At 38.6% G+C, this 26,016-nt stretch overlaps 1 protein-coding gene across 8 annotated transcripts in view; it reads right to left on the reverse strand.

Annotated features, from left to right (window-relative positions):
• TAX1BP1 (Tax1 binding protein 1) overlaps positions 1–26,016 on the reverse strand; it is a 66,742-nt gene that overhangs the window by 26,361 nt on the left and 14,365 nt on the right. For 5 of the 8 annotated variants that reach the window (XM_075143492.1, XM_075143498.1, XM_075143497.1 and 2 more), the window contains exons 3-8: positions 18,596–18,698; positions 15,002–15,189; positions 13,142–13,300; positions 1,759–1,907; positions 1,529–1,619; positions 403–588 (exon numbers count right to left, since the gene is read on the reverse strand). In XM_075143492.1, the coding sequence (XP_074999593.1) occupies positions 403–588; positions 1,529–1,619; positions 1,759–1,907; positions 13,142–13,300; positions 15,002–15,189; positions 18,596–18,698 (876 nt within the window). The remainder of the gene's footprint in view (positions 1–402; positions 589–1,528; positions 1,620–1,758; positions 1,908–13,141; positions 13,301–15,001; positions 15,190–18,595; positions 18,699–26,016) is intronic. The other 3 variants (XM_075143499.1, XM_075143496.1, XM_075143495.1) reach the window with 2 other exon arrangements.

Raw genomic sequence — 26,016 nt, forward strand, 5'->3', positions numbered from 1 at the left:
CGGCACATCTTTCGAAGTCTCCTTTTTTCTCCTCCATCACCCTCTAGAGTCTCAACATATCTACATTCCTCAATCTCCTTCCTTTTTCATGAAGTTAAAAGCAACTCAGAGGAGTGCACCACTTTTACTGGTGGGCTTTTACTGAACTCACAAACTACTTTTTCACACATAGTTCATCTCACAGTTCATCATGCGAGACACCTGAACAAGTTCAGAATGTGCAAAACCAAAACGGAATTCACTCTTTTGCTCATTCTCTGCATCTACTGAGAACACCATAATCCTCTTGCTTCTCAGCCTATATCCTGGTGATATCTTCAACTTCTTCCTTTCTCTTGTCAAACACATACAACCTTAGATATGTTTATTTTAAACCAGGCCAATTATATTAATAATGCTTACCTTGTTTGATGAGGAGAGCAAAAAAGCTTTCTTCATATTTTCTTTTTCAGCTATAAATAGCTGTAATCTGCCAACCTCCTCTTTATAATACGATATCATGTTTTCTTTGTTTGCATCCAAATTCTTAAACGTCTGGATTTCTTTTACTAGCTTGGTGTTTTCTATTTCTGTATTCTTCAAGTGTATCTGTAATGATGCTAAAAAATGTCAAACTCTTCTTCCACGTTATGAAAACTATTGTTCACCTGTCCATTTAAGTGTTCACTAAATTCTAACTCATCTCTAAGACACATTAGAACAGGTAAGGAGAAAAATTAAATATTTGATAATATCACTGCCCTCCAGCACAAATTTTCTGGCTGGAATTCTTTCAGCTTTATCATTTAACAACAGCTCCACTCTACAGCTAGAAATTAAGGCCCTGATTTCTGTCCACATCAAATTAAGCTATTCAGAATTCACTCCTCTCTTCACAAATGCTGGACAACTAAGGACAAGCAAAAAAGAAATGACTTGGAAGAAAACTAAAAAGAAATTAAACTTCTAGTAGTGTCTACTTGCAATCATCTAAGCAAACAGGACTACATCAGCAATATTAATTTCCAAAGACAGCAAACTACTTCAACAACTCTAGAGCTGTTTTTAAGTCTATCATATTATGCCTAATAAAGGATAACTGTTGCACTCAAGTGTCGTCTACTGAAAGACTAGAAGATTTGTGTTGCTTATTTACAAAGGGATTCCATGCTTGTGAGAGATGTTTTGAGATTTTATGACTTCTGGTGCGTATCTAATACTGTCTGCCACATAAAGATATTTTCCTACGAACACAAATAATCTTTTAAATACACTTGATTGTTTTTACACAACCTAAGAATTTCATTATTTTAGCATGTAAGACTTTTTTTGCCCCCTTTTTTGGGGGGGGCACTATATTTTATTTTAAATATGGGTGTCTCTCAATACCAGCATAAGAAATCAGCTATGCTAGTAAAAATCAATGCAATGTAGATCCTACTAAAGCTGCTCAGAGTTATGCACAAGACTCAAGAATAGGGATCTAGAAAACACAGTCTGGGGAGAGAACTTAGAAGAGTAAGTAGTAATGTGCAAGGCATAAAGTTACCTTATAAAGGTCTTTTTCATCCTTTTCTGTCTTTAACACACATTCAAGTTGCTCCTTCTCAAGCGTCACTTTCTTCAGTTTGTCCTTCAGACTAAGACATTGAAAAATTAATAGTACAGAACTATTAATACAGAAAATTGATGCATACATTAAAAATTGTTATTCTAAAAAACACACCTATGGAAAGAAACAGTAAAATAAGGAAGGTAAGGAACAAAATTACTAAATACCTGTCTAACTCAGTTTCTTTTGCAATGGCTTTTTGAGTAACAGTCATGATATCTTCTTCAAGCTGGAGAACTTTTGAAGCAGCCTCATCATGCTTCTTCTTCAAATCATCAATTTCAGTTTTAAGAGCTTCTGACGCTTGAATATTATTCTTTAAAAAAATTGCAAATAGATGTTATTAAGAATGTATATCTTCAGAACTATAACGTTATTTGAATTAATGCTAAAATACCGTCATTAGATTTCTTCTCTTCCTTAAAATGACAAGTCCATTTCAAGTATACATAAATATATATATTGATATATATATTGAATATATAAAAATATAATAAACTTGCTACAGGTAGTTAATATATTAATAAGGAGTCAATAAGGAGTTTGTTTTGGCGCAAGCATTTCGTTACACAGACACTACCAAAGACCTCAGAGTATCGGACAAACAAAGCTATATTTCATATCTTTTGCCCACCTCCTTTCTGCAAACTAACCATCAACTACCTAGCTTAGAAAACATAAGGAACTTCTATTTTTCTTTTGTACTTTTTTTTACTTGAAAAGAAGGAAAGCTTGCATTTGACCAGACAGTTACACCACTCAAGCAAGTCACAGTAAAGACAACTGCAGGCAAAAGGAGGAAAAAAAAAAAAATGGAAGAACTGACGCAGAGCTAGTTACTACATTACACATTCCTAGCTAGAATCACAGAATCATAGAATCATTAAGGTTGGAAAAGACCTCTAAGATCACCGAGTCCAACCATCAACTCAACACCACCATGCCCACTACACCACGTCCCTAAGGTCCTCATCTACACGTCTTCTAAATACTTCCAGGGATGGTGACTCAACCACTTCCCTGGGCAGCCTGTTCCAATGCTTGACCACTCTTTCAGTGAAGAAATTTCTCCTAATGTCCAATCTAAACCTCCCTTGGCGCAACCTGAGGTCGTTTCCTCTCGTCCTATCGCTAGTTACTTGGAGGACAGACCAACACCCACCTCGCTACAACCTCCTTTCAGGTAGTTGTAGAGCGCGATAAGGTCTCCCCTCAGCCTCCTCTTCTCCAGACTAATGAGTTCCACATGAAAAGTCTCACAAAGCTCACGGAAGCTCATGAAACAATTGCGGGATTTATGTCTTGGATATTGGAAGCTGAGACAGAGGATGATGACAACACCCAGAACAGATTCCTTTGTCAGAAAACTGACAGATGCAAGATGGGAAGCCACTTTTAAGTACTGCACTCGTTATCTAATTACAGTAACGTCCATACTGTTCTAAGGCAGTGGACAGCTAAACGTCATCTCCACCACAGCAAAATGGCCGTTTAAAGTCAGGTCATCTTAAATAACCCAGAAAAACATTATTTTCAATACAATACTATTTTCTTGAGAAAAGAAATTAATAACACTAAAGTAGAACACACATACCGAGATAATAAGCTACTATTTCTGATACCAAAATTCAATAAAGCTCAGCTTAGCATCAACCATGACAGTGCTATGAATCAAAGCGTAAACAAGGTCAAGACAGACTGACCAACATGCCTGACTACAGCATGACTTACAGTGTTTGTGCAGATACTAAGGTACAAGTTGTCTTTCTGCTCTACATTTGGAAGATTAAAGCAGTAGTTCATCTATTCGTTTTTAAACAAAGCTCAATGCCCTGAAACAAGACTGTACTGTTACATCAAGAGAAACACATCAGCCAGAGTTTACGGAGAACCCCTATTGGCCAGATTCCAACCTAACTAACAATGTTTTAAGTACAATAAAATATAATGAGGACTGCTTTTACTCATTAATTGTCAAAATACACTGTTCGCAAGTGTAATTAAGCCCTGCTTTTACAAGCAACTAAACAGAAGTTTGGGCACTATGATTTTTTTTTTTGGAGGGGGGGAGGGGGAGGGGGGGGAGGGGGTGTTGAATTGTGAGGGGTGGCAAATGTAACTGATGACTCAATCACTTCCTAAACACTACACCAGCACATAAAGTTGATTTTTATTTTTGTTACATATGCTATAAAAAAAGAAGAGGACTAATACATTACAGCTATTTAAACTCTAAATGGCTTTATTATAAGCCTTAATATAATAAAGAATTTCAAGAGATCATGAATGTCCCATCTTTTTTGAAAACAGTATTGGAAAAGATGACCCACAATTTTCGTAAGGTCTTTATTTTTGAAGAGCTATCAGTTTCCTGCAACCAAAAATGTATGTACTTGGTGTATGAAGGCAGGATATTTTAATTAAAGTCAGTATTCCAAGTAAAACTTGCTATATAACCAGCAGCAACTACACACATTGTAACTGCTTGTCCTTCCCTAGTGCAGTGGAGACTAATTACTTGCCCCTGTTTTGAAAGTCTACTATAGTAAAAAGTCTATTTCAATGCATATCTGTGTTTTCTCTAAACACCACTTTGGTATAACTGTAACTGTTGTAACCCAAGTGCCTTCAAAAGAATTTAAACTGATACATTATATATACAAACTGTACAAACAGTTCAAACAGGCTGCCAAAGGTAACATATATTAAAAGGAATTAATAGCCTGAAAAAAATTCACTCCACAAACAGCATTACAATTGATGCTGCTTTGCTAGTTATTCTAAAGGGACATGGTATTAAAATGTAAAAGTTCCATACTTAACAGATTCTCACCTAATAAACTTGTTTAGATACAACTAAAGCCTACAGTTTTGAAAGAAAGAAGGATTAATTTTTAGAGACGATTTGTTATTTTACAGAATTCTTAGCAATTCAATTTAGATGCTGCAATCCTAGTCCCATACACTCTGGTTACAGCGGTTTCAGAGCCTGTAAAATTTAGAATTAGTGCTCTTAGACTATTTTACAGGTAAAAGTCGACTGTGTTTTAGGAGAAGTCTAAAGGGAAAAAATATAATAAACACATCAACTACGTGTACAACCTCTATTACAAAAAAGATAATTACTTTCTGTAATTATTATTTACTTAATTTCTCTGTAATTTATCTGGTACATCTACAAATATTATACCTTTTCTTCCACTTTCTTAACAGAAAGAAAAGCACAGCAAGAACATGAATCACTTTAATGAACTGGTTTAAAAACACCCAACAATTTTAAGGTTATTTTCACTCTGGATTGTATTTTTAATCCAGTTAAAAATGCAGCTCCCTCCGTCCCCCCTCCCTAGAGTTGCAACAGCCTTATGGGTGGAGGGGGGAAGCAAACTGCACCACAAGGGCCAGAATAAGCAGCCAGAAATTACTTAAGTCAGCTTCACTGCTGCAAAACAAAAAGCTACCAAAATAAAAATTCCTATAACTACTAGGAGTCTCACTAGTGAAATGAAACAAAGAAAATTTAATATATTTTGTCAAGTGAATTTATCTTCCCCAGAATCAAAATTCCACTTTGAAAATTTTGATGAACTTTCAGATAGAGAATGAGAAGAAAGATGGGGGCACCAAAATCTTTATTGCTATTCTAAAATGGCAAAATATTTAAGACGTTATTTTAAAAATAATTTTATAGTAATCACATGAAACATTGTCCTCCCCCCGCAAAGAACTGCCACTACACATAATGTGGTTTGTTTACAGTGCATTGCAAACAGCTGCCAAAAGAAAAGAGTTTTGAGATCAAAAAGTTCTAAATTACAGATCAGTTGCTTTAGGTTTGTGTAACTTAATCATAAATACACCGACTGAAATCTCATAAAGCTTTTATAAGCTCTATCTAAAGGATATGCAAAGATCATGCCTGTGCTCTTCCTTGAAACATGTTTAAAATCTATTTATTAAACTTCTGCTACAGAAGGACTAATAATCTTTCATGTGAGAATGGAATAGCCATAAGGTTTCTAGATTCTCATTTTTATAACAGAAAACTATGGCAAAAATCTGTATGTTCAACAATGAAGAACAACACGCTTTCCCTACTTATTTCTTACTTCTAATGGATTTTTGCAACACCAGTAAAACATTTCAGAGTACAGTCCGGTTAATGGAAGCAAAGCGGTACAGACATCCCTTCCTGTGAATCAACATACACAATGCATTCTTCAAACATACTTAAGGCAGAGAGAGATTCAACAGACAGAATAAAATACTTGAAAAATACAATCCAAGACTATTTCCAGCTGTGACATCTTGCAGTATGGCAACGGGCAGCATGGGTTTTATGCTTCATCTTCCCTTTTCATCACATGTAAAACTCCTTATCCACTTTTTAAAAGCCATTCCACACCTAAAACATTCACCTTTGATTAATGGCTAATATCTGCAATCTTTATTTTACTTTTTACAGAATGCATACACTGTAACGAAGAAGAAGAATGAAAGGTTAAAAATGAGCTATGCAACTCTGAAACCAAAGAAGTCAATTCACCAAATACAAGGCAATTTATTAAAAAAAAAAAAAAGCAGCAGCAACTTTCAAGTTTCAGCTGGATTGATTAAATCTAGACTTAATTTAATGTCAGGAGAACCATTATGCTTCATACCCTGTAGAGAATTTAGGGAATCTAGATTAATTATCTGCAGGAGCCTTTTGTTTATCCCATTGACATCAGAGCAGCTCCAACAGAATTGTGTAAAACACTTGGCTGACATCATACTCTGTTTACAGGACCTCTGAGGACAAATGATGAACACAGCACAGTACCATTGCAGCCACTGCAAAATCCGAGTGTGCTCATAACACAGGGCCTGTATGTTCTGAAAGGAAAACTCAAGTTGTAATTTTCCTTTCTAAAATAAAATGTAAGCATTCAGTAAAGTAAAACAGTAAACCAATTCCAAATAAACTCAATGATATTAAGTTTTTATCTTTGTGACTATGATTGGCAATAGAAATACTGCTCTAAAAACACTGAAGTCTCTCTATTCCAAAAACCTAAGATATCACAGTGGTAGTAACTTAATTGTGTTAATCTTTTCAACTAACATTGTTAAACAGATCAAAACTCTACAAAACTAAGGCCTAACTCTGTAAAAGTTCATTTAAGTAACGTTAGTCACCCAATTACTGTCATTAAGACTACAGACGTGCAAGTTTTTGCAGGAGGCAGCTGAAGTATTTAGACACACTACGATTTTGCAGCATGCATTTACATTTCAGAATGTTAATTTCTTAAAACACCTTATAATTTCACTATAAGCTATCGCTTTTGCAAAGAGTCATTCTCATGAATACGTAATTTGAATTGAAGTGCAGGCAGGATACCTATCTAAAATATTTAAGAATCTCTCAGATGAATCTGTTCAATCATCCAGTGAAATAAATTTCCATTAATCAGTTTAAGAAATATTCATGTACAGAACAGTCACTAAAACAATAAAACAGCATTTTCCCTTCACAGAATGTTTATAGCACCCTTGGGTGCTATAACTGCTGGTGCCAACCTGAGCAATTCTGAGTGTTTAATTTGTATCTTTAAAACATTATTTACATGAAGTTTGGGGGGTTTGTGTGGGTTTTTGTGGTTTTGCTTTCTGGGTTGGAGGGTGGTTTTTTGGTTGTTGCTTGGGGTTTTGCTTTTTGGGTGATTGGTTTGTTTGATTTTTTTTTTAAAAACAATGCATCTCCCTGACCATCAGATTTTTGCACATGCAGCACACATAAATAATATCAACAGAGGCACTGAAAAAACACTTGATTCACTTACTTTTACGCCTGCAGTCTGAACTGGGCACTTGGACTGCTGACATATCACACTGCACAACAGCATTTTGTCACTATCTAACCAGAGGAACTTTCCTTATAAAATGGCATCAAAAGCCAATTTAAATGAATCCCTAATATTTGAATAAAACTCTCCAGTGAATAAGGCTACTGTGGAGGTAGAACCTGTCAGTAGAATGTGGATTTTGATGGATGTCTTATTAAAACTCCCCATCAGACAGATGAATTAGCCCACTTTTAAAAAGTTAAATGGTGAAATGAATGTTCAAAAAGCATGAAAGAACAAGTTTATCAAGTCAGTAAATTCACTTCTGCCTCAATTTATGCCAGTGTCATAACAGAAACACTGTTCAAATGTTCACAGCATCAAAAAATGAGCAGGTAATCTGCAAATCTGTTGCTCCTGACTCAAGTTAAACATTTACAGAAACTACTACCACAGGAGTAAGACTTGTCACCACTGTGACATTAAAGAAATCAGTTCAGAAGTACTCTCTTCCCACTAGAGGGAGACAAATGATTGCAAAAGCATCATTTGCAAACTCTGCTCTCTACAGAAGCGTACAAAGCCTGTGTTCACAAAATTGAATAGTTGCAGAGTGTCAGAAGAGCAATCGATGAAAGACTGACACAATGACTACTGCATGTTTCTCTTGTTCAGCACGGTAATATTACATCTTAAAACAGTAGGCAAGTGCACTTGCTGCCAGAGAGCTTACACACAGTTTAAGTACACACAAAACTGGGAACACGAAGACCAAAAAGCATGCGTTCTTTTTATTTAGAGAGGTATATATTTTTATATTCATAATGTATAAGATATAGATTAGAAATATTTGCATTATTATTTTCTAGATTAAAAAAACACACTCAGTTTTTGACTCAACGTTCTTCAATTTTTCCAAAAGTAAAATATATTCAGATAAAAGCAGCTTACTAGTGTGATTTGACATACTTGAGTATGTACCAGTGAAGAAGTTATCTCAGTAGGAAACCACTGCAAAAGCTGAAATATTGAAAGCAACCTGGAACAGTTCTGGTGACTACCACGTGTCATCTTCTTAAGTAAAATAATCATAGTGAGTAATTACATCATTATTTTAACAGTGTTATATTAGTAGAGTTGCAAGCTGTATATACAGCATGATTCTAAATAAAAGTATGCTATCAGGGAACATCATCCTAGTAAAAACAAATTAACTCCGAAACACTAACAGAAGGTTGTAAGAAAAAGATGTGACACTTCTAAAACATTTCTAATAATTTCGCATTTACTCTGAATTCCCCCCCAGAATGTAACAGATTAAGTTAAACCTTCACACTCTGTAAGAGCTGAAGTTTGCTAAGACTGAGTTTGTCCCAAGTTCTACAAGATCTTAAGCGTTGGCAGGGTGGGGTAATTAACACAACTTAATGGTAATAACCACAACATATGAAGCGTGCACTAAAAACAGTGGGGCTGGAGAGCACACTCCCTCTGAGTGCAAACACTGACCAGCGCAGAGCTGTGTGTCTTGCAAATACTCTTTTTCTGTGATGGTGGCAATGACAACCTGAGAAAACGACGTCTGCAGAACTGTTAATGTGTTGAATACAAGTAAAAATACAGATTTTTTTACTCCAATGTGATAAAATACTAAAAAAAAAAAAAACAAAACCAAAACCTGACACATCACAAAAAAAAGCACAAACCCAAACCTAGCAAAAAAATAGAAGCTTTTAGAGACAAGCAGTGACTTAGAGTGCCGTAACATGCATTAGAAGCTATGTTTCAACAACGGCCTGGAATGCATTTGTTCCTCCTAACTTTGGTGGGAAATGCGATGGCTATCTTGTAAGAAGGCAACAAATGACTGTATCTCCTGAACAGTAAGGGCACTGTTAGGAAACCAAAATCTGTAGTTTGTTGTGGTCATTACAGTTTTAAGTGCTACAAACACAGGAACTCACCTGTTTTTAAAACTCAAGAAATGGGAATATTTTTACCACTTAAAAACATGCATAGAGCCCAATATTCAACCTTCGTGGAACACTGATTGTATTAGACCTGACCAGATTGTTCAGTATGCTATGTTCTTAAAAGATTGATCTACTTTTAGTTTCTTTCTTCATAAGAGCCTCTAAAGGACGACTTACAAAGCATCCCAACTAGGCAAAAAGCAGACAGAGAAGACAGTAGTTCCACTGCCCAGAATTCTATGAGAGTAACTAGGTGGGGAAGAGAGATCAAATAATCAAGAGTGGGAGGGAAACGCTAATTGGGATATAGCTGTGACATTGTCTGTCAACAACTATTCTGTCTATATTAAGAAATCAACGTTTCTACAGATAGTTCTCAATGATCCAAACTACTCCTGAGCTATTTGTGAAAACAAAGGACTGATAAAAATCAATACCAAAAAAAGGAAAGTAGCCTAGAGGCATATGAATAAACATGCATAAAAAGGGGATTTTAAGGGAACTGTGTTTTAACAAAACACTTTCATATTACAAACTCAGAGCTTTTCCATCATTAATCTGCCTTCTATTTGTTACTCTGTACCACAGTAATATAACTTATGTACTATGACCCCTAACCACACCATCCACATTCTGTTCAATTCAATTATAAAAATATAAGGTAGCTTAATAAGGTATTTGATCAAAAGACAAAGACGTGAGCTCAGATATCCGTATTATTTGCTCCAAAGAAAGCGAGTAAGATTTGTAGAAAAATTGATTGACAAGTATTCTGTATAAAAGAGTTCATAACTCCAAGGCCCCCTTATCACAATGCAAATGGTAATAAACAAATAGTAGTTGCCAATACATTAGCAGCATAAAGAGCTCTGCACTCAATTAGAATCAAATACATATGTCTGTACAGACATATCCACTTCCTTTGCTCATGTAATTGCCGCTTTTTAAATAAAGTACTTTGTACTATTGTGGTTTTTTAGAGGGCTCTTTGGACAAGCAGAAATATTATCCGTGCACTTCTTGATGGAAGTACTTGCAAAAAGGAAAAAAACTAGTATGTTGTTAAGAGATTGTACATGGGTTAAATGTAGCTTAGCTTTATTTTTAACAGAAACAGATTTCTATCACTTATAGCTTCCTCTTAAACTACAAAGGTAATGATATGTACTGTTTACAGTAATTATATTTTCTTATATGGGCTATTTTGTTTTATCAATTGTTTTTCTTTAGCCTAATGTGCTCTAAAGTATATTGAAAGAATTTTTTTAAATAGAACTCCAAATAGTTAAACCTTTACCCAAGTTAAACATTTTAAAAAATACAAATTTTAAATTCATCAACTCCACGTTTTTTCTATTTATGTATGACAAGTTTAGAGCATAACTAAAAATCCACCTGTATGTTACAAAAGAGCACTAGGAATAAAAGAAGAAAATAAAAAAACCCACAAAATTACTTAGTTAAAACATTCATTATGTAACTTAAAGGCAAAAAAATGAACAAGCCAAACCAAAACAACCTAGCTCAATCCTAAATAGAGGTGAAGATTCTGCTGTTACATAAAATACACATATATTTTGATTACTTAGCATTTCAAGGTTATCCCATGTAGTCTTATATAAAAACGAGCCAAGTTAATGCATTGTTTAGGTTTATCACCAATAACAGTTATTCAAATCACATGAAGGTGACTAGATTAGCTGGGTTTTTTGGGTGGGAGTGGTTTTGGAGGGTTTGTTTGTTTGGTTTTTTAAACAAACCACAAGAAAATAAAACCTAGGTACTGTAATCCTACTGAGTGCTATATAACTGCTGCTCAGGAATCTTTAAATCAATCCATTTACGCACTGTACATTGTTCTCAGCAAAGATAAGCCATATAATCGCTTGACCCACTGCTGTATTTCATGTATTGGCGTAGGCAGGCAAGGAGAGAAAGAAGGGAAGTCATCTTTAAGATTGGAAAGTTCAGAGAGAAAGCTGCATATAAAGCATTGTATATTAAACTTTCCTGTGATGAAAAAGTTAACTTATTGCACCTGATTTAGTAGATGCCTGTTTAATTTTCAAGAGTAACACTGGACTTATATTCTGCTTATGTATATAAACAAATGAAAGATGTTTCAATCAGCAGATTTTTTTTCTTTTTTTAAACAAGTGAAAAACAGACAACAGAACATAAAAGATGTAAAATAAGACAGTGTCAAGGACTTAAGAGACAAAAAATAATTGCATGAGTTAGAAAACTTCTATAGTATCAGCCTCAGATCAGACGTCTACTTATAGCTCAGCTAAATATAAGCCAGAAGTTCTTCACATTGCATCACCACTTCAACAAAATACAAGGCAGAAACAAACCAAAAAGTGAAACATTCCTGATATCTTCTGGTATCTTAAAGGCAAAAGTATTTTTGATTATAGAAATTCACAGGGAAGTGCCAGAAAGCACCAAGACATTTTTGTTCCTATACAGTCTAACTGTGTCCTTGCTGGACATCCGTCAAAATCCCATTTGACAAATTGTTCTAAAACAGCATTGTAAAGCTAACGTGGATTAGAACTGACAATTTACTTTCATACATTTTTTTAAAGGAGAACCTCAAATGACAATGAAAGGTATCTATGTGGCTCATTCAGATTTATCCACCAAGTTTATGATTCTGCAAATCCATGAAATGCATACTTCTAAGTATTTAATTCTTGTCTCATTGATTTAAACTAGTTCTCCCATGTACTTGAAATTAAAATCATTCTTTTCTAGGAAAAACTTTTTTCTAAACAAGATCTTATCCTTTCTTTTTTCCTTACCCAACAGTCTAGTCCATTTCACTACGACTGTTCAAAATCAAACTCCAAAGGTTCAACAGTTTCAAATTCCCTCAACAAATTCCTTTCTATTAAAGGTGTATCATGCAGAACTGTTGACATATACATGCTAGTGCTTAGAAATAGCCTATTAACCGCTGTCCACAGCTAAATTATATAGGCTTCATTACTTCAAATTTGTCCATGTCACCACCTCCCTCCCACATGTTTTTAATCTTCTCCTAAAAGTTGTTTTTTTAAAAAGCAGCAGCTTAAAAATAAATTAGGTCCAACTTTTTTGTGCCTTTTTTATAATATTAGATTTCCTCCTTACCATATATAGAATTCCAAATTAAGCTTGTTTTGTTTTAGGCTAGATTTATATTTTCACTATTAACACTGGAAATTAATTTTTAGGTTTGTGCTTCTTTTCCCTTTCAAAATCTTCAGACCTTTGTGAGGCCTTTTAGAGAAGTGACTAGTTACTTTTCACTCTGTGTGTGCCCTGGCAGTAGTATTCTCTGTTAAGTCTTGATCTTTGCTTTTAATACCAAAATTTTTTATCATTTTCAATACCCTGTGTTCTATGTAGTTATTCCTTAATGGGAGGTTTTTTTAAAAGCCTTCCTCCATTTTAAGTTAATGTAAGCGAACTTTAAACTATCAACTACTTTCCACTATGAATTCCACAGTTATATGTCAAACATCTGGTAACAGTTGTCATCGAGTATCTTACCAAGCCTGGTACCAAAAGCCTTAAATATTTTAACCATTTTACGACATAAAAGGAATAGTGGCAGGAGGTTAATAGGAACTGACCTATTCTAGTGTAAATGTCTAACTGCTGAGGAGTTTTGATAGCTGATTTTCACCCAGTTTATCTGGTTCTTGAAAAGGGAGGCTTACAGACATTATGAGTCAGCTTTAATCAGGTAAACAACTAACCTTTTGCTCTGTTTGCAGTTGGTCACATCTCTGCTTTTCATGGTTAAGTTCTTTTTCCAGTCTTTCAACTTGATCTCTGAGTTGTGCCGTTTCCTTTTCCAGAACAGAAGTTACCTTTAATAGCTCTTCTTTTTCTTTTATTATTTTTTCAATTTTAAACTGTAAAAACCAAAAAAAACATTCTTTTTTGGTAATTTTTCTCCCCTTCATTCCTATCAAATAAGTGGATAACAAATTACTCCAGTGTTTGAGCAGAAGCACAAAATGCATCCCCTCTGGCTAGGTTATTTTACAGTTTTCCCCTTATTCCCAAATTTCTGAAGTATCATTGCTTTAACTGAATAGTACTACATTACCATTAGACAGCACACTTTGCCGTGTCTTGATTTATACTCAAGTTTTCCCTCCTTAAGTGAAGTGCCTTTACTGTTCCCAAGTGACAGCAACTATGGAAGAGCTAATGATGACAATAACAGCTTGGTGAAAAAATGGCTGCTGAGTCTAGAGAGAAACATACACTCTAAAGCAATGTTTGAGCAACTTCACCAAAAAAATGAACACACACATAGCCAAAAGTAAGGACTGACACACGAACTGCAGCCTTTCAGTATTTAAAGGGGGCTTATAAGAAAGATGAGGACAGACTTCTTAGCAGGGCCTGTAGAGACAGGACAAGGGGTAATGATTTTAAACTAAAAGAGGGTAGATTCAGACTAGAAATAAGGAAGACGTTTTTTATGATGAGGCTGGTGAAACACTGGAACAGGTAGCCCAGAGAGGTTGTAGATGCTCCATCACTGGAAACATTCAAGGTCAGGTTGGACGGGGCTTTGAGCAACCTGATGTAGTTGAAGACGTCCCTGCCCATGGCAGGGGGGTTGGACTAGATGACCTTTAAAGGTCCCTTCCAACCCAAACCATTCTATGATTCTATGAACCAAGATAATCAAAATGGTTTGAAAAAATATTTTTCTTTCATTTTAGTACTATAAGTACATATCCGAAAGGCAAAAATATCCCATATGTATCTCTGCACTAAGTCTCTTATCCCTAAATTTTGAAAAGTGTAAATAGAATACATGCATGAACGCAACTGACAAAAGGATAAAATGTCTCATGGCAAGGTAAGGAAACCATAATGAGCAATTTTCCAATAAGCAACTCATACAATCAAGTTGGTTTGGGTTTGATTTCGGTGGTTTTGTTGTTTGGGGTTTTTTTGTTGTTTTGGGGGGGTGGGGAGGGTTGGTGTGGTGTTTGTGGTTTGGTTTTTTTTTTTGTTAAAAGTAGTTTTCAGCCTGCAAAACACCAACAAGCGAATGGAAACATCTTGACTCTGGATGTAAGCATACAAGTCTAACCACATCCACCTAGCAAAGAACATGACACACAGAACACTGCTTTAAATAAAACAAGAGCTATTCTAACATACTTAGGCACCTGCAATTATTCAGCTTAGTTTTCCAGGGCTCTTCACTTGTGCACAAATAAAAGTATACCGGTTCCTTAATTTTTTTTCGTTACAATGAGCAGCATTTTACACAAAGGGTATCTTCCCCCCTCCAGTTAGTTGGAGACTACAGATGTGAGAGATAGGCAACTATCTACCCTCTTTTGGTTTCCCAGTCTATGCCTAGTACTATACCACACTCGTAACCAGTTCAAAATCTTTACTCATTTAACCTGCAAATGTTCTGAACTTCAATCAAATACTGGGGAACAAGCCAGAAATATATACATTACACATACATATGTAGGTTTTTTCCTCCTGATTTGTTCTTCAATACTATATCCTCTGAGTGTATGTATATATAAAACAATAAATAAGAAGATAACATTTTAAGAATTGTTGAATCAAACCTCAAGAAGTCCAGCTTTTGTGGTCACCACTAACATATCAGAGTTTCCTTCATCTTCCATAGTGAGCAATTCTTCAACAGGGGAAGAGGTACGAAACTGGAAAGGTGTGCTTGCTCCACGGATTTCTCCTTTATGAGTCACATAACAGAACTGGTAAAATTCTCCATCATCATTTGGTAGATAATATCCTATCAAAACAAATTCGTCTTTGAAGAAACATTCTACAAAAACGTACAAGTCTCCATCTGGAAACAAATGATCAGATCATGTTCGACTTACGAATTTCATGCTCATTACTTCAGTAAGGCACAGATAAATCATCAAAACAGCAGAAAGGAAAAGTCATCCTATTTAGTAACTTTCATCCCCCAACAATTTCTCCTAGCTTTCAAGACAAACACCAAAACAGTGTCAGGTAATAGGTGCTATATGTACACATCACCTTACATACATTAGGTAATGCTGTTTAGATATTTATGAAGCAGACAGAATTATTAGCAATGAGATGCCCTGAAGCTGGATCAGGACCACATTATTATGTAACTCTTGTACAATCACAGAACAAAAAGAGTAAGAGATTTTTTTGGCCCTGGAATACCTATTCAACCAAAGAAAACAGACAAAGACAGAATAACATGAAATGACAAGACATCTGCAACTTTATCAGGTTCAATTTTTTGCATGTTTTTTGTGGAGTAGCCACAATTTTATTTTTGCTATTTTTAAATGACAAAGCACGGGAATGCTCTGAACGGATGATACAATGTTAACAAGCTGCCGGGGGGGGGTGGGGGCTTAAAAAAGAGCTTATTTTTCAAAATTTAAAAAAAAAATTCTTCTAGACCTTACAAGGTAAGAATAAATCATCTTTCTTGTAGCTATGTAATACTGCATGCTGCTAGCAAATTATTTTGGAAGAATTTCTGTGTGACTATTCAACTGAACTGCTGGCCACTAAAGCTTAAACATCAAGTCTCTTACATCACCTGGATTCACATGGTAGTATTTGTGGATGTTAAACAATCATTTCCAGAACTAATGAGATTTTTACCTTTATTAGTAAATGCAAGAAACCACACCTTATGCAGTTTAACGGTAAGAAAATCAACTGTTTTTATTCAAAACACTTAATTATCAAATACTCTAGCCAGCCTGAGTATGATACTAGCATAATAAATTCTCACCTAATGTTCAATCCAGCAGGTGATGTCACCAATTTCTGTTCATATTTCACCACAACTCAATCTGCTCCCTTTCTAACTTTATCATTAATTTCTGTTCACCAACTTTTATTCCAGATTCCTGGAAGACTTTTCCCAGTACTCTTAGCTACTTTTCCTACAAATGGTAAAACATTACATGTGCTATATGGACAGTACTTGTATCAAGCACTTCATGTTTCCATTAGTCTTATACTTTATTAACTGTAGCTCAGGGAATAGTATCTTAATTTTAAAACCTCAGGATTCTGTGCTTTTGGCCCTGACTACACTTTCCTATATAGCACTGCGGTTCAGTTTACCTGATTCAATGCTTAACTAAGGTGACACTATGCAGAAACAAATTCAGAACAATGTACTTTGCAGATCCAGCAAGTTTTCATATTGGTTCAGACAAACTGATTTTAAAACTACTTAAAGTCTTTTTTCTTGTATCTAAGGTACTGGAGAGAAGAGATTCCTGATTATTTTCTTCCAGCACACCTACTTAAAGCATATTGCACAACATTTACTATTTATCTCAGTTAATTAAGCTCCTGTAAGCTCTACTGATCTCATCCCAGCAGCACTAAAATATCTTGCCAAAGACAACTGGGAAACTGTCTGAATGGAGATTAAATCTGGCAGCTCTATAGAAGTGGTGCACTGTTGGCGTGGAATGTAACAGATGGGACAGAGTTACCTGGTCTCTTCATGTGTGGTAAAACAGAATTCTAAGTACAAAGGACTAATAATGGTACGTAGAGTCCTAGGCTTCTAGGTCACTTTTAGTTTCAGTCCAACCCAATTTCATTCATTCAGTGAATTTTGGTAACTGTAAAAGAAACTAATGACTTCCTTCCAGTTCCTACAGAGCACACGTACTTTTCACAGGTTTCAAGGTTATAAAATGGTCAGATCACGTGGATGTGATCATCGTTGAAAGTATCAGAAAAAATGAGTTGGGTAAGACAAAGAACAGTGAACTCATCCAAGCTATCACTATTTGCAGCTTTAACAAGCCAAAAAGCTAACACAGTAGTCATTTCAGGACTTCAATTACTATTTTTCTATATATTTTAAGCAGTAACACACAAAGACTAAGGCCAACTCTGGGAAGTAAAAAAAGAACATAAGATGGTACATAAAATTCTGTTAGTAAGCAGAAAAGCATTAAACAAATTTAATAGAGGTCTTTTTACATGCAACTTTGAACGCGTGTAGATTTTTGACATTTGTAATGTCCTGTGGCAAGAAGTTCTGCACATTGACTGTGTTATACAAGTTTCTCCGTTTTGAACCTGTCATTTGGTGGCTTACATCAGTGGCTCCTACTTCTTTAAATATGAACAATGAACCCACTCATGCCACAGGGACGGGGCAACCACAACTTCTCTGGGCAACCTGTTCCAGTCCCTCACCACCCTCATAGTGAAGAATTTCTTCCTTATATCTAACTTCCCACTCAAGAGACTGCTGTCAGCACCAGTTTGAGACTACCATGGCTGTGTCTAATGCAGTGTGTGGAATTCCCAACCTTCCAAACCAGGGATACCTGTTCAAGTGCTGCACTACTCCCTCTTGGTAAAAAAGTTCTTCCTCATATCAGACATAAACCTCCCAGGCCACAATCCATGGCCATTGTCCCTTTTTACATTTAATGAGAAGAGGCTCCCATCTTTGTAACTCCACACCTTTACAGAGATGCTATTTCTTAATTTTGATCTTCCTTGTTGCACTTTGTTCATTTGTGCTACTAGATCTTTTTTCAAATTGGGAAGGGGAGGGAAAGGATCTAATCTCCACACAGTGTGGAAAATGCAGTTATACTATAGATTTGAACAGTGGTGTAACATTTTCTGTTTTGTTTTTTTTTTTTTTTTCTCTTAAAAACTTCATTTTCATCAATTCCTCATCATCAAAAGGTCCTCTGCTACTCTCTGACAACTCTGAACCTTCACCAAAAGGTCACCTACATTATTTATTCTTTCACAAGAATCACTTTACATTGAGAATGATGTTTAAAGTTCAGAGACTAAAGACAATGTAAAGACACTATGCGTTAAGATATGCCAAGATTAAAAAACCCTGCTGATGATTAAACAAAGTCATTTTCTGTATTTAAATAGTTTTCAGCAGAGCTTCTCTTTCTATCAGCCATGAATATTATCCATTACTATGTAAAAACATACTAAGTCACATACTTCCCCTTACAATTTCCTTGACATCTAAAATAAGACTGAACCTCACACAGCGAAGCGTGGAAAATTCTCCTCCAATTTATTTTTGTAAAAGTCTAGAACTGTTATACAACCCTCAGCATTGTAATGAACAGATAAGTATTTTAAAAGCCGTGTAGGCTGGAAAATAAAGGTAGATACTGCTTTATATTCACCTTGAAAAGTCAGCACGCAGTTAACAGTTGATCCTTCCACATAATTTTCTGGCATAGGTGACCAAAGAAATGTGTAATAATCTCTTGCAGTACTCCAACCAACCTAAAATAAAATAAACCACAACGAAAATAAAGAAAGAGAAAACATTAAGCAGAAGAATTTGTTATACACAGTTAAGATACCATGGTCTGGGCTTTACAACATACTGTAATATACACATTTCTGCTTCCAACATGCAATAAAAGGATACTTAACAATGTTTACAAATCAGGAATATTTTAACAAGCATGTCAAAGATTTAGCATGAATTTTATTAAGCTTGTTACCTAAGGCAATAAAGAGGTCTAAGGCAATAAAAGGGTCTATATAAATTAAAACACCAGACAGTTTTCACTACACATTAAACTACTATTTGGTACATTTATTTTTTTTTCTATAAAGATACACATTAGTATATTAAAAATACAAAAAGATTAATTCTGAAGTTTATAATGAGATTTTCTTAGTGTAAGTTCTGCCAATGCTGACTATTTTGTGTCCACAATCCAACAGGGTCATCAAAAAACAAAAAGGAGGAAAGCAAAATATAGCACACTCTTTTACTGAAAAGGCCAAATTTGACACGGCTAAACTAGCACTTTTCGGACAACTTCTGCAATACTGAAGACCAGCATTTCACTGGAATGCTAATTCTTCCATACATATATGCTATGTCTGCAAGGAAAAAAAATTTGCACGAAACCCTAACTCAGCTAAGTTGGTGCAGTCTTCCCACTAACTTCAATAAACATCTGCTTTCAGACTTCTTGTAAGAGTGCAGTTCTGTACAGTAAGAAATGCTATCCTCTGAAGAAGCATATTCCAACAGCTTGAAATACATGCATCTAAACCTGAAACCCAAAGCAACTACTGTAAAGCAATGGATATTAATAATAGCATAACAGTAAAGAGAAGAACAAATATATCTGTTTTATTCCACTGACTTAAAAAAAAACCCAAAAACCTTGTCAAAAACTAGGTGTAGTATGATTTATCAGTAACTGGGTATATTGTCTTGGAAGAAGAGGAAAGGGGACGAATTGTCTACCAATTTTGATCAGGTAAGACAGCATTTCAAGGGGGGGGGGGGGGGACGACACCAAAAAAAACCCCAACAACCAAAAAAAGATGAAGTTACCAATCATAATTTCTATTACTTCAATAGACAAGATTTCTAAACTTTAACTTCATACCAAATCCTCCTTTATAACGGATACACTGCAACAGTATTTTAAAAAGCATTAAGAACTGGATTTTTTAAGGAGTTGTCAGCTTAAAAGAAAAAAGAAAAAAGAAAACACATTTAGACAGGCAATGAGAACAGCAGAATTGAAAGTAATTCAACAGCAATTATATATGTATACAGGTATACATCTCACATATGAAAATTAATAATTCGCCTCAGTAAAAAAATTCTGAAGAGATTATTCCATAGCTGCCCATTACACTTCTTCACTTGGTATTAAAAAGTGTGGGAAAAGCTAAAGCTTGGAAACAAAGAACTGGTCTGAGATGACCAGGTGTCATGATTTAACCCCAGCCAGCAACTAAGCACCATGCAGCCACTCGCTCACTCCCCCCCTCCGGTAGGGGGAGAGAATCCGGAAGGCACAAGTAGAAAAACTCATGGGTTGAGATAAAAAAAGCTTAATAATGGAAATAAAATAAAGTAGAACAGTAATAATAACAACAGTAACAATAACAGCATATACAAAGCAGGCGATGCACAATGCAACTGCTCACCGACAGCTGACCGCATGTCGTGAATGGGGGGGGGGGCGAGCCCTCCCACCCCTAGTTTTTATACTGAGCATGCTGTCACATGGTATAGAATGCCCCATTGGCCAGCTGGGTCAACCACCCCAGCTATGCTCCCCCCTCCCCAGCTTCCCCTGCACTTGGCAGAGCATGGGAGGCCAAAAAGTCCCCGGTGCCAGCACACCCAGCAACAACCAAAGCATCAATGGGCCATCAACGCTCCTCTCATACCAAACCCAAAACACAGCACACACACACACCCCCCGCAAGCTACAGGGAAGAAAGTTAACTCTGTCCCAGCCAGAACCAGGACAGTATCCACCCCTTATTTTATACCATCTACGTCATGCCTAGGTCTTGCATTTTCCAATACATTCCAATTAATCATTACCACTTTTCCTGCCTTTTGATATATACACACAGATATCATTCCCTTAGTCTATGGGCCATCCCTCTAAAATATCCATTGAGTTCCTTTAGTCCATGACTTTGGGCTCCATCTGTCATAACAGTCTTTCAGGGCAGGAGAGATGGTGTGTGGTGTTGGAGTGTTGCATGCTGAGGCCAGTTCTCGTTCCATTATCGCAGCACTCGTCCGGTTCTATCACTGTTGCACTTTGCTTGGTTTCATCAGAGTTCATTCTTTATTCATCTGGGTGATTCTTACTGCAATACTGTTGTTATGACATACAGTAACCACAGAAGTGATGACTGTCCTGGTTTCAGCTGGGATGGAGTTGATTTTCTTTCTTTAACTGGTATAGAGATGTGTTTTGGATTTAGTATGAGAATAATGTTGATAACACACTGATGTTTTAGTTGTTGCTAAGTAGTGTTTACACCTGTCAAGGACTTTCAGCTTCCCATGCTCTGCCGGGTACGCAGGGGGGGAGTAGGAGGATGCATGGCTGGGACGGCTGGCCTGGCTGGCCAATGGGGTATTCCATACCATATGACGTCATGCTCAGCATATAAGGCTGGGGGAAGAAGGAGGAAGGGGGGGACATTCGGAGTGACGGCGTTTGTCTTCCCAAGTCACCATTACACCTGATGGAGCCCTGCTTTCCTGGAGATGGCCGAACATCTGCCTGCTGATAGGAAGCAGTGAATGAATTCCTTGTTTTGCTTTGCTTGCGTGCACGGCTTTTGCTTTACCTATTAAACTGTCTTTATCTCAACCCACGAGTTTTCTCACTTTTACTCTTCCGATTCTCTCCCGCATCCCACTGGGGGGAGGGGGGGGAGTGAAAAAGCTGCTGTGTGGTGCTTAGTTGCTGGCTGGGGTTAAACCACGACAACGACATACAGTATTATATAGTAATTAACATCATACAATTTAGTTCATTGGCTATTTTCACCCAAAACCGAATCCCCTTGAGGTACACACCGGAATTCCCCATCCTTTCGCATCACCCACCAAGTGCACCCAGGTCCTTGAGCAAAAGCAATCCCACAGATGGGTTTTCCCTTGCCAGAGGCAGGAGTAACCCAGACTGTCTTCCCCAGCATATTTCTCATATGCACGACAGGGACTTTATCCCCCTCTACAGCACGTAAGGGTTTTGATTGGGCAGGGCCAGCTCGAGTGACAGATCCCCTAGTGTTGACTAACCAGGTGGCCTTTGCTAAATGTGTGTCCCAATGCTTGAATGTCCCACCACCCATCGCTCTCAATGTAGTCTTTAGCAGTCCGTTGCATTGTTCAATTTTCCCGGAGGCTGGTGCATGATAGGGGATGTGATATACCCACTCCATGCCATGCTCTTTGGCCCAGGTGTCTGTGAGGGTGTTTCCAAAATGAGTCCTGGTGTCTGACTCAATTCTTTCTCGGGTGCCATGTCACCATAGGACTTGCTTTTCAAGGCCCAGGATGGTGTTCCAGGCGGTGGCATGGGGCACAGGATATGTTTCCAGCCATCCTGTTGTTACCTCCACCATGGTGAGCACATAGCGCTTGCCATGGCGGGTTTGTGGGAGTGTGATATAATCAATCTGCCAAGCCTCCCCATATTTATATTTCAAACATCGTCCTCCATAGCAAAGAGGCTTTACTCGCTTGGCTTGCTTGATTGCAGCGCATGTTTCACATTCATGGATAACCTGTGCAATAGCATCCATGGTCAAGTCCACCCCTCGATCACGAGCCCATCTCTATGTTGCATCTCTTCCTGAATGGCCTGAGGTGTCATATAGCTCGGTGGGCCTAAGTGGCAGGCCTATGAGTTCGTGATCACTTCCAAGATTCCCAGGCAACCGGGGTTTCCTATTCAGGCCCATTGTGTGATCAGTGCAACCCACTTACTCCATGTAGCATCGGTTGCATGATGTGTAGAGGGGACCCTCCCTTTGAACATCCAGCCCAGCACCGGCAGTCGGGGTGCCAGGAGCTGTGCTTCAGTACCAACCACTTCCGAAGCAGCTTGAACCCCTTCATATGCTGCCAGTATCTCCTTCTCAGTTGGAGCATAGCGGTCCTCGGATTCTCTGTATCCCCGACTCCAGAACCCTAAGGGTTGACCTCGAGTCTCCCCTGGTGCTTTCTGCCAGAGGCTCCAGGTAGGGCCATTCTCCCCGGCTGCGGTGTAGAGCACATTCTTCACATCTTGTCCTGCCCGGACTGGCCCAAGGGCTACTGCCTGAACTATCTCCTCTTTAATTTGTTCCAAGGCTTGTTGTGGCTCAGGGCCCCATTTGAAGTCGTTCTTCTTCCAGGTCACATGATAGAGAGGGTTTACGACCTGACTGTAATTTGGAATATGCATTCTCCAAAAACCCACAACACCTAAGAAAGCTTGTGTTTCCTTTTTGCTAACTGGTGGGGACATGGCTGTTATTGTGTTGATCACATCCATTGGGATCTGACGACGTCCGTCCTGCCATTTTATTCCTAAAAACTGGATCTCCTGTGCAGGTCCCTTGACCTTACTTTGTTTTATGGCAAAACCAGATTTCAGAAGGATTTGGACTATTCTCTCCCCTTTCTCAAAAACTTCTGCTGCTGTGCGGCCCCACACAATGATGTCATCAGCGTACTGCAGGTGTTCCAGAGCCTCACCCTGTTCCAGTGCAGTGTGGGTCAGTCCATGGCAAATGGTAGGGCTGTGTTTCCACCCCTGGGGCAGTCCATTCCAGGTATACTGGACGCCCCTCCAAGTGAAAGCAAACTGTGGCCTGCGCTCTGCCGCCAAAGGGATGGAGAAAAACGCAGTAGCGATATCATAGAATCATACAGGTTGGAAAAGACCTCTAAGATCATCGTGTCCAACCGTCAACCCAACACACCATGCCCACTACACCATGTCCCTAAGGGCCTCATCTACACGTCTTTTAAATACTTCCAGGGATGGTGACTCAACCACTTCCCTGGGCAGCCTGTTCCAAGGCCTGACCACTCTTTCAGTAAAGAAATTTCTCCTAATGTCCAATCTAAACCTCCCTTGGTGCAACTTGAGGCCATTTCCTCTTGTCCTATCGCTAGTTACTTGGGAGAAGAGACCAACACCCACCTCGCTACAACCTCCTTTCAGGTAGTTGTAGAGCGCGATGAGGTCTCCCCTCAGCCTCCTCTTCTCCAGGCTAAACAACCCCAGTTCCCTCAGCCGCTCCTCATAAGGCTTGTGCTCCAGGCCCTTCACCAGCCTCGTTGCCCTCCTCTGGACACGCTCCAGCACCTCCATGTCCTTCTTGTAGTGACGGGCCCAAAACTGAACACAGTATTCGAGGTGCGGCCTCGAGTACAGGGGCAAAATATCAATGGTGGCGTACCACTTGGCTGCCTTTGACTCCAGTTCGTATTGAAGTTCTAGCATGTCCGGCACTGCAGCACTCAGTGGCAGCGTGACTTCGTTCAGGCCACAGTAGTCCACTGTTAGTCTCCGCTCTCCATCGGACTTTCACACGGGCCATATTGGACTGTTAAAGGGTGAGTGAGTCTTGCTGATCACTCCTTGGCTCTCCAGTTGACAAATCAGCTTATGGATGGGAAGCAGAGAGTCTCGGTTGGTGCAATATTGCCACCAGTGCACCGCTGCAGTAGCGATCGGCACCTGTTGTTCCTCAACCCTCAGCAACCCCACAACAGATGGGTCCTCTGAGAGACCAGGCAAGGCAGACAGCTCTTTGATTTCCTCCGCCTCCAGGGCGGCTATACCAAAAGCCCACCGGTACCGTTTTGGGTCCTTGCAATACCCTCTCCTGAGGCAGTCTATGCCAAGGATGCACGGAGCCTGTGGCCCAGTCAAAATGGGGTGCTTCTGCCACTCATTCCCAGTTAGGCTCACTTTGGCCTCCAATACAGTTAACTCTTGGGATCTCCCTGTCACTCCAGAAATACAAATGGGTTCTGCCCCTTCATAGCTTGATGGCATCAGGGTACACTGTGCACCGGTGTCTACAAGAGCCTTATACTCCTGTGGGTCTGATGTGCCAGGCCATCGAATCCACACAGTCCAGTAAACCCAGTTGTCCCTTTCCTCCACCTGGCCGGAGGCAGGGCCCCTCTAGTCCTGGTCACTGTATTCACTACCCACTTCTTGTAAGTATGAATCAGAAGTCCCTTTATTAAGATCAGAAGTAAAGTCAGGTCTTCTACTCTGTCTCGGGAACTGCTCACTGGAGACTGGAGCAGCAGTTTTCCTGGAAGAACCCCCTTTTGTGGTTGTTTTTCCTTGCAACTTATGTACCCATGCCTCTAGGGTCAAGGTAGATTTTTCATCCCACTTCCTCATGTCCTCTCCATGGTCATGCAGGTAAAATCACAGGGTGCCCGGGGTGTGTACCCACGATATCTCCTCCCTCGAGCAGAGGGATGCTTAGTCCTAATGGCTGAGATACTGGTCCGTACAGGTGGGGACCAGGACATATCCTCTTTGAGTTGCTGGACCTCCCGAGACAGTTTCTCCACAGCAGAGACGCAGGCCCGTAGGGAGGAAGAGAGACTTTCTTCATACTGCCGGAGTTGGCCAGTCGATTTATCCACCATTTGATCCTCTCTGTCTTTCCAGGTCGTTATTGCCAATGAGTTTGCATGCAACACTTGTGCACTCCGTACAAAATTCCGCCACATGGGTCTGGTGCATTTGACTTATCTGGATCTTCGGGTAGCTACTTGTTGTTCAGGTCATCATAAATCACTTCCAGCACGCCTAATTCCCTCAGGTACTAGATACCTCTCTCTCCATGGCAGTCCACTTGCCTGGGTGACATATAACATCTTCCTTGAAGGGATACCTTTCCTTCACACCTGACAGGAGTCGCCTCCAGAGGCTGAGGACTTGTGTCCCTTGTCCAATCGCTTTGTCAATGCCCCTTTCCCTAGAAAGGGATCCCAGCTGCTTGGCTTCCCTACCCTCTAATTCCAGGCTACTGGCCCTGTTAACCGAGCATCAGAGCAGGTGACAACGTGCTCGCCTGGATGATGACTGAAATTTTTTTGCATATCTCACAGCTCATTCAAGGATAGGGATCGGGTGGTTACCATCTCATTTATGGGTTCTGCCTCTTCCTCCCCCACTGCACTTGCACTGAAATAGCAAGAACACAGAATCTACTCTGTGAAAAAAATTCAATCCTAAATCCATTTTGATTATTCATATCTCCAAGCTAATCTATGCAGGAGTCTCCA

Source organism: Calonectris borealis, chromosome 2, assembly GCF_964195595.1.
Source record: "Calonectris borealis chromosome 2, bCalBor7.hap1.2, whole genome shotgun sequence".
Lineage (NCBI taxonomy): Eukaryota > Metazoa > Chordata > Aves > Procellariiformes > Procellariidae > Calonectris > Calonectris borealis.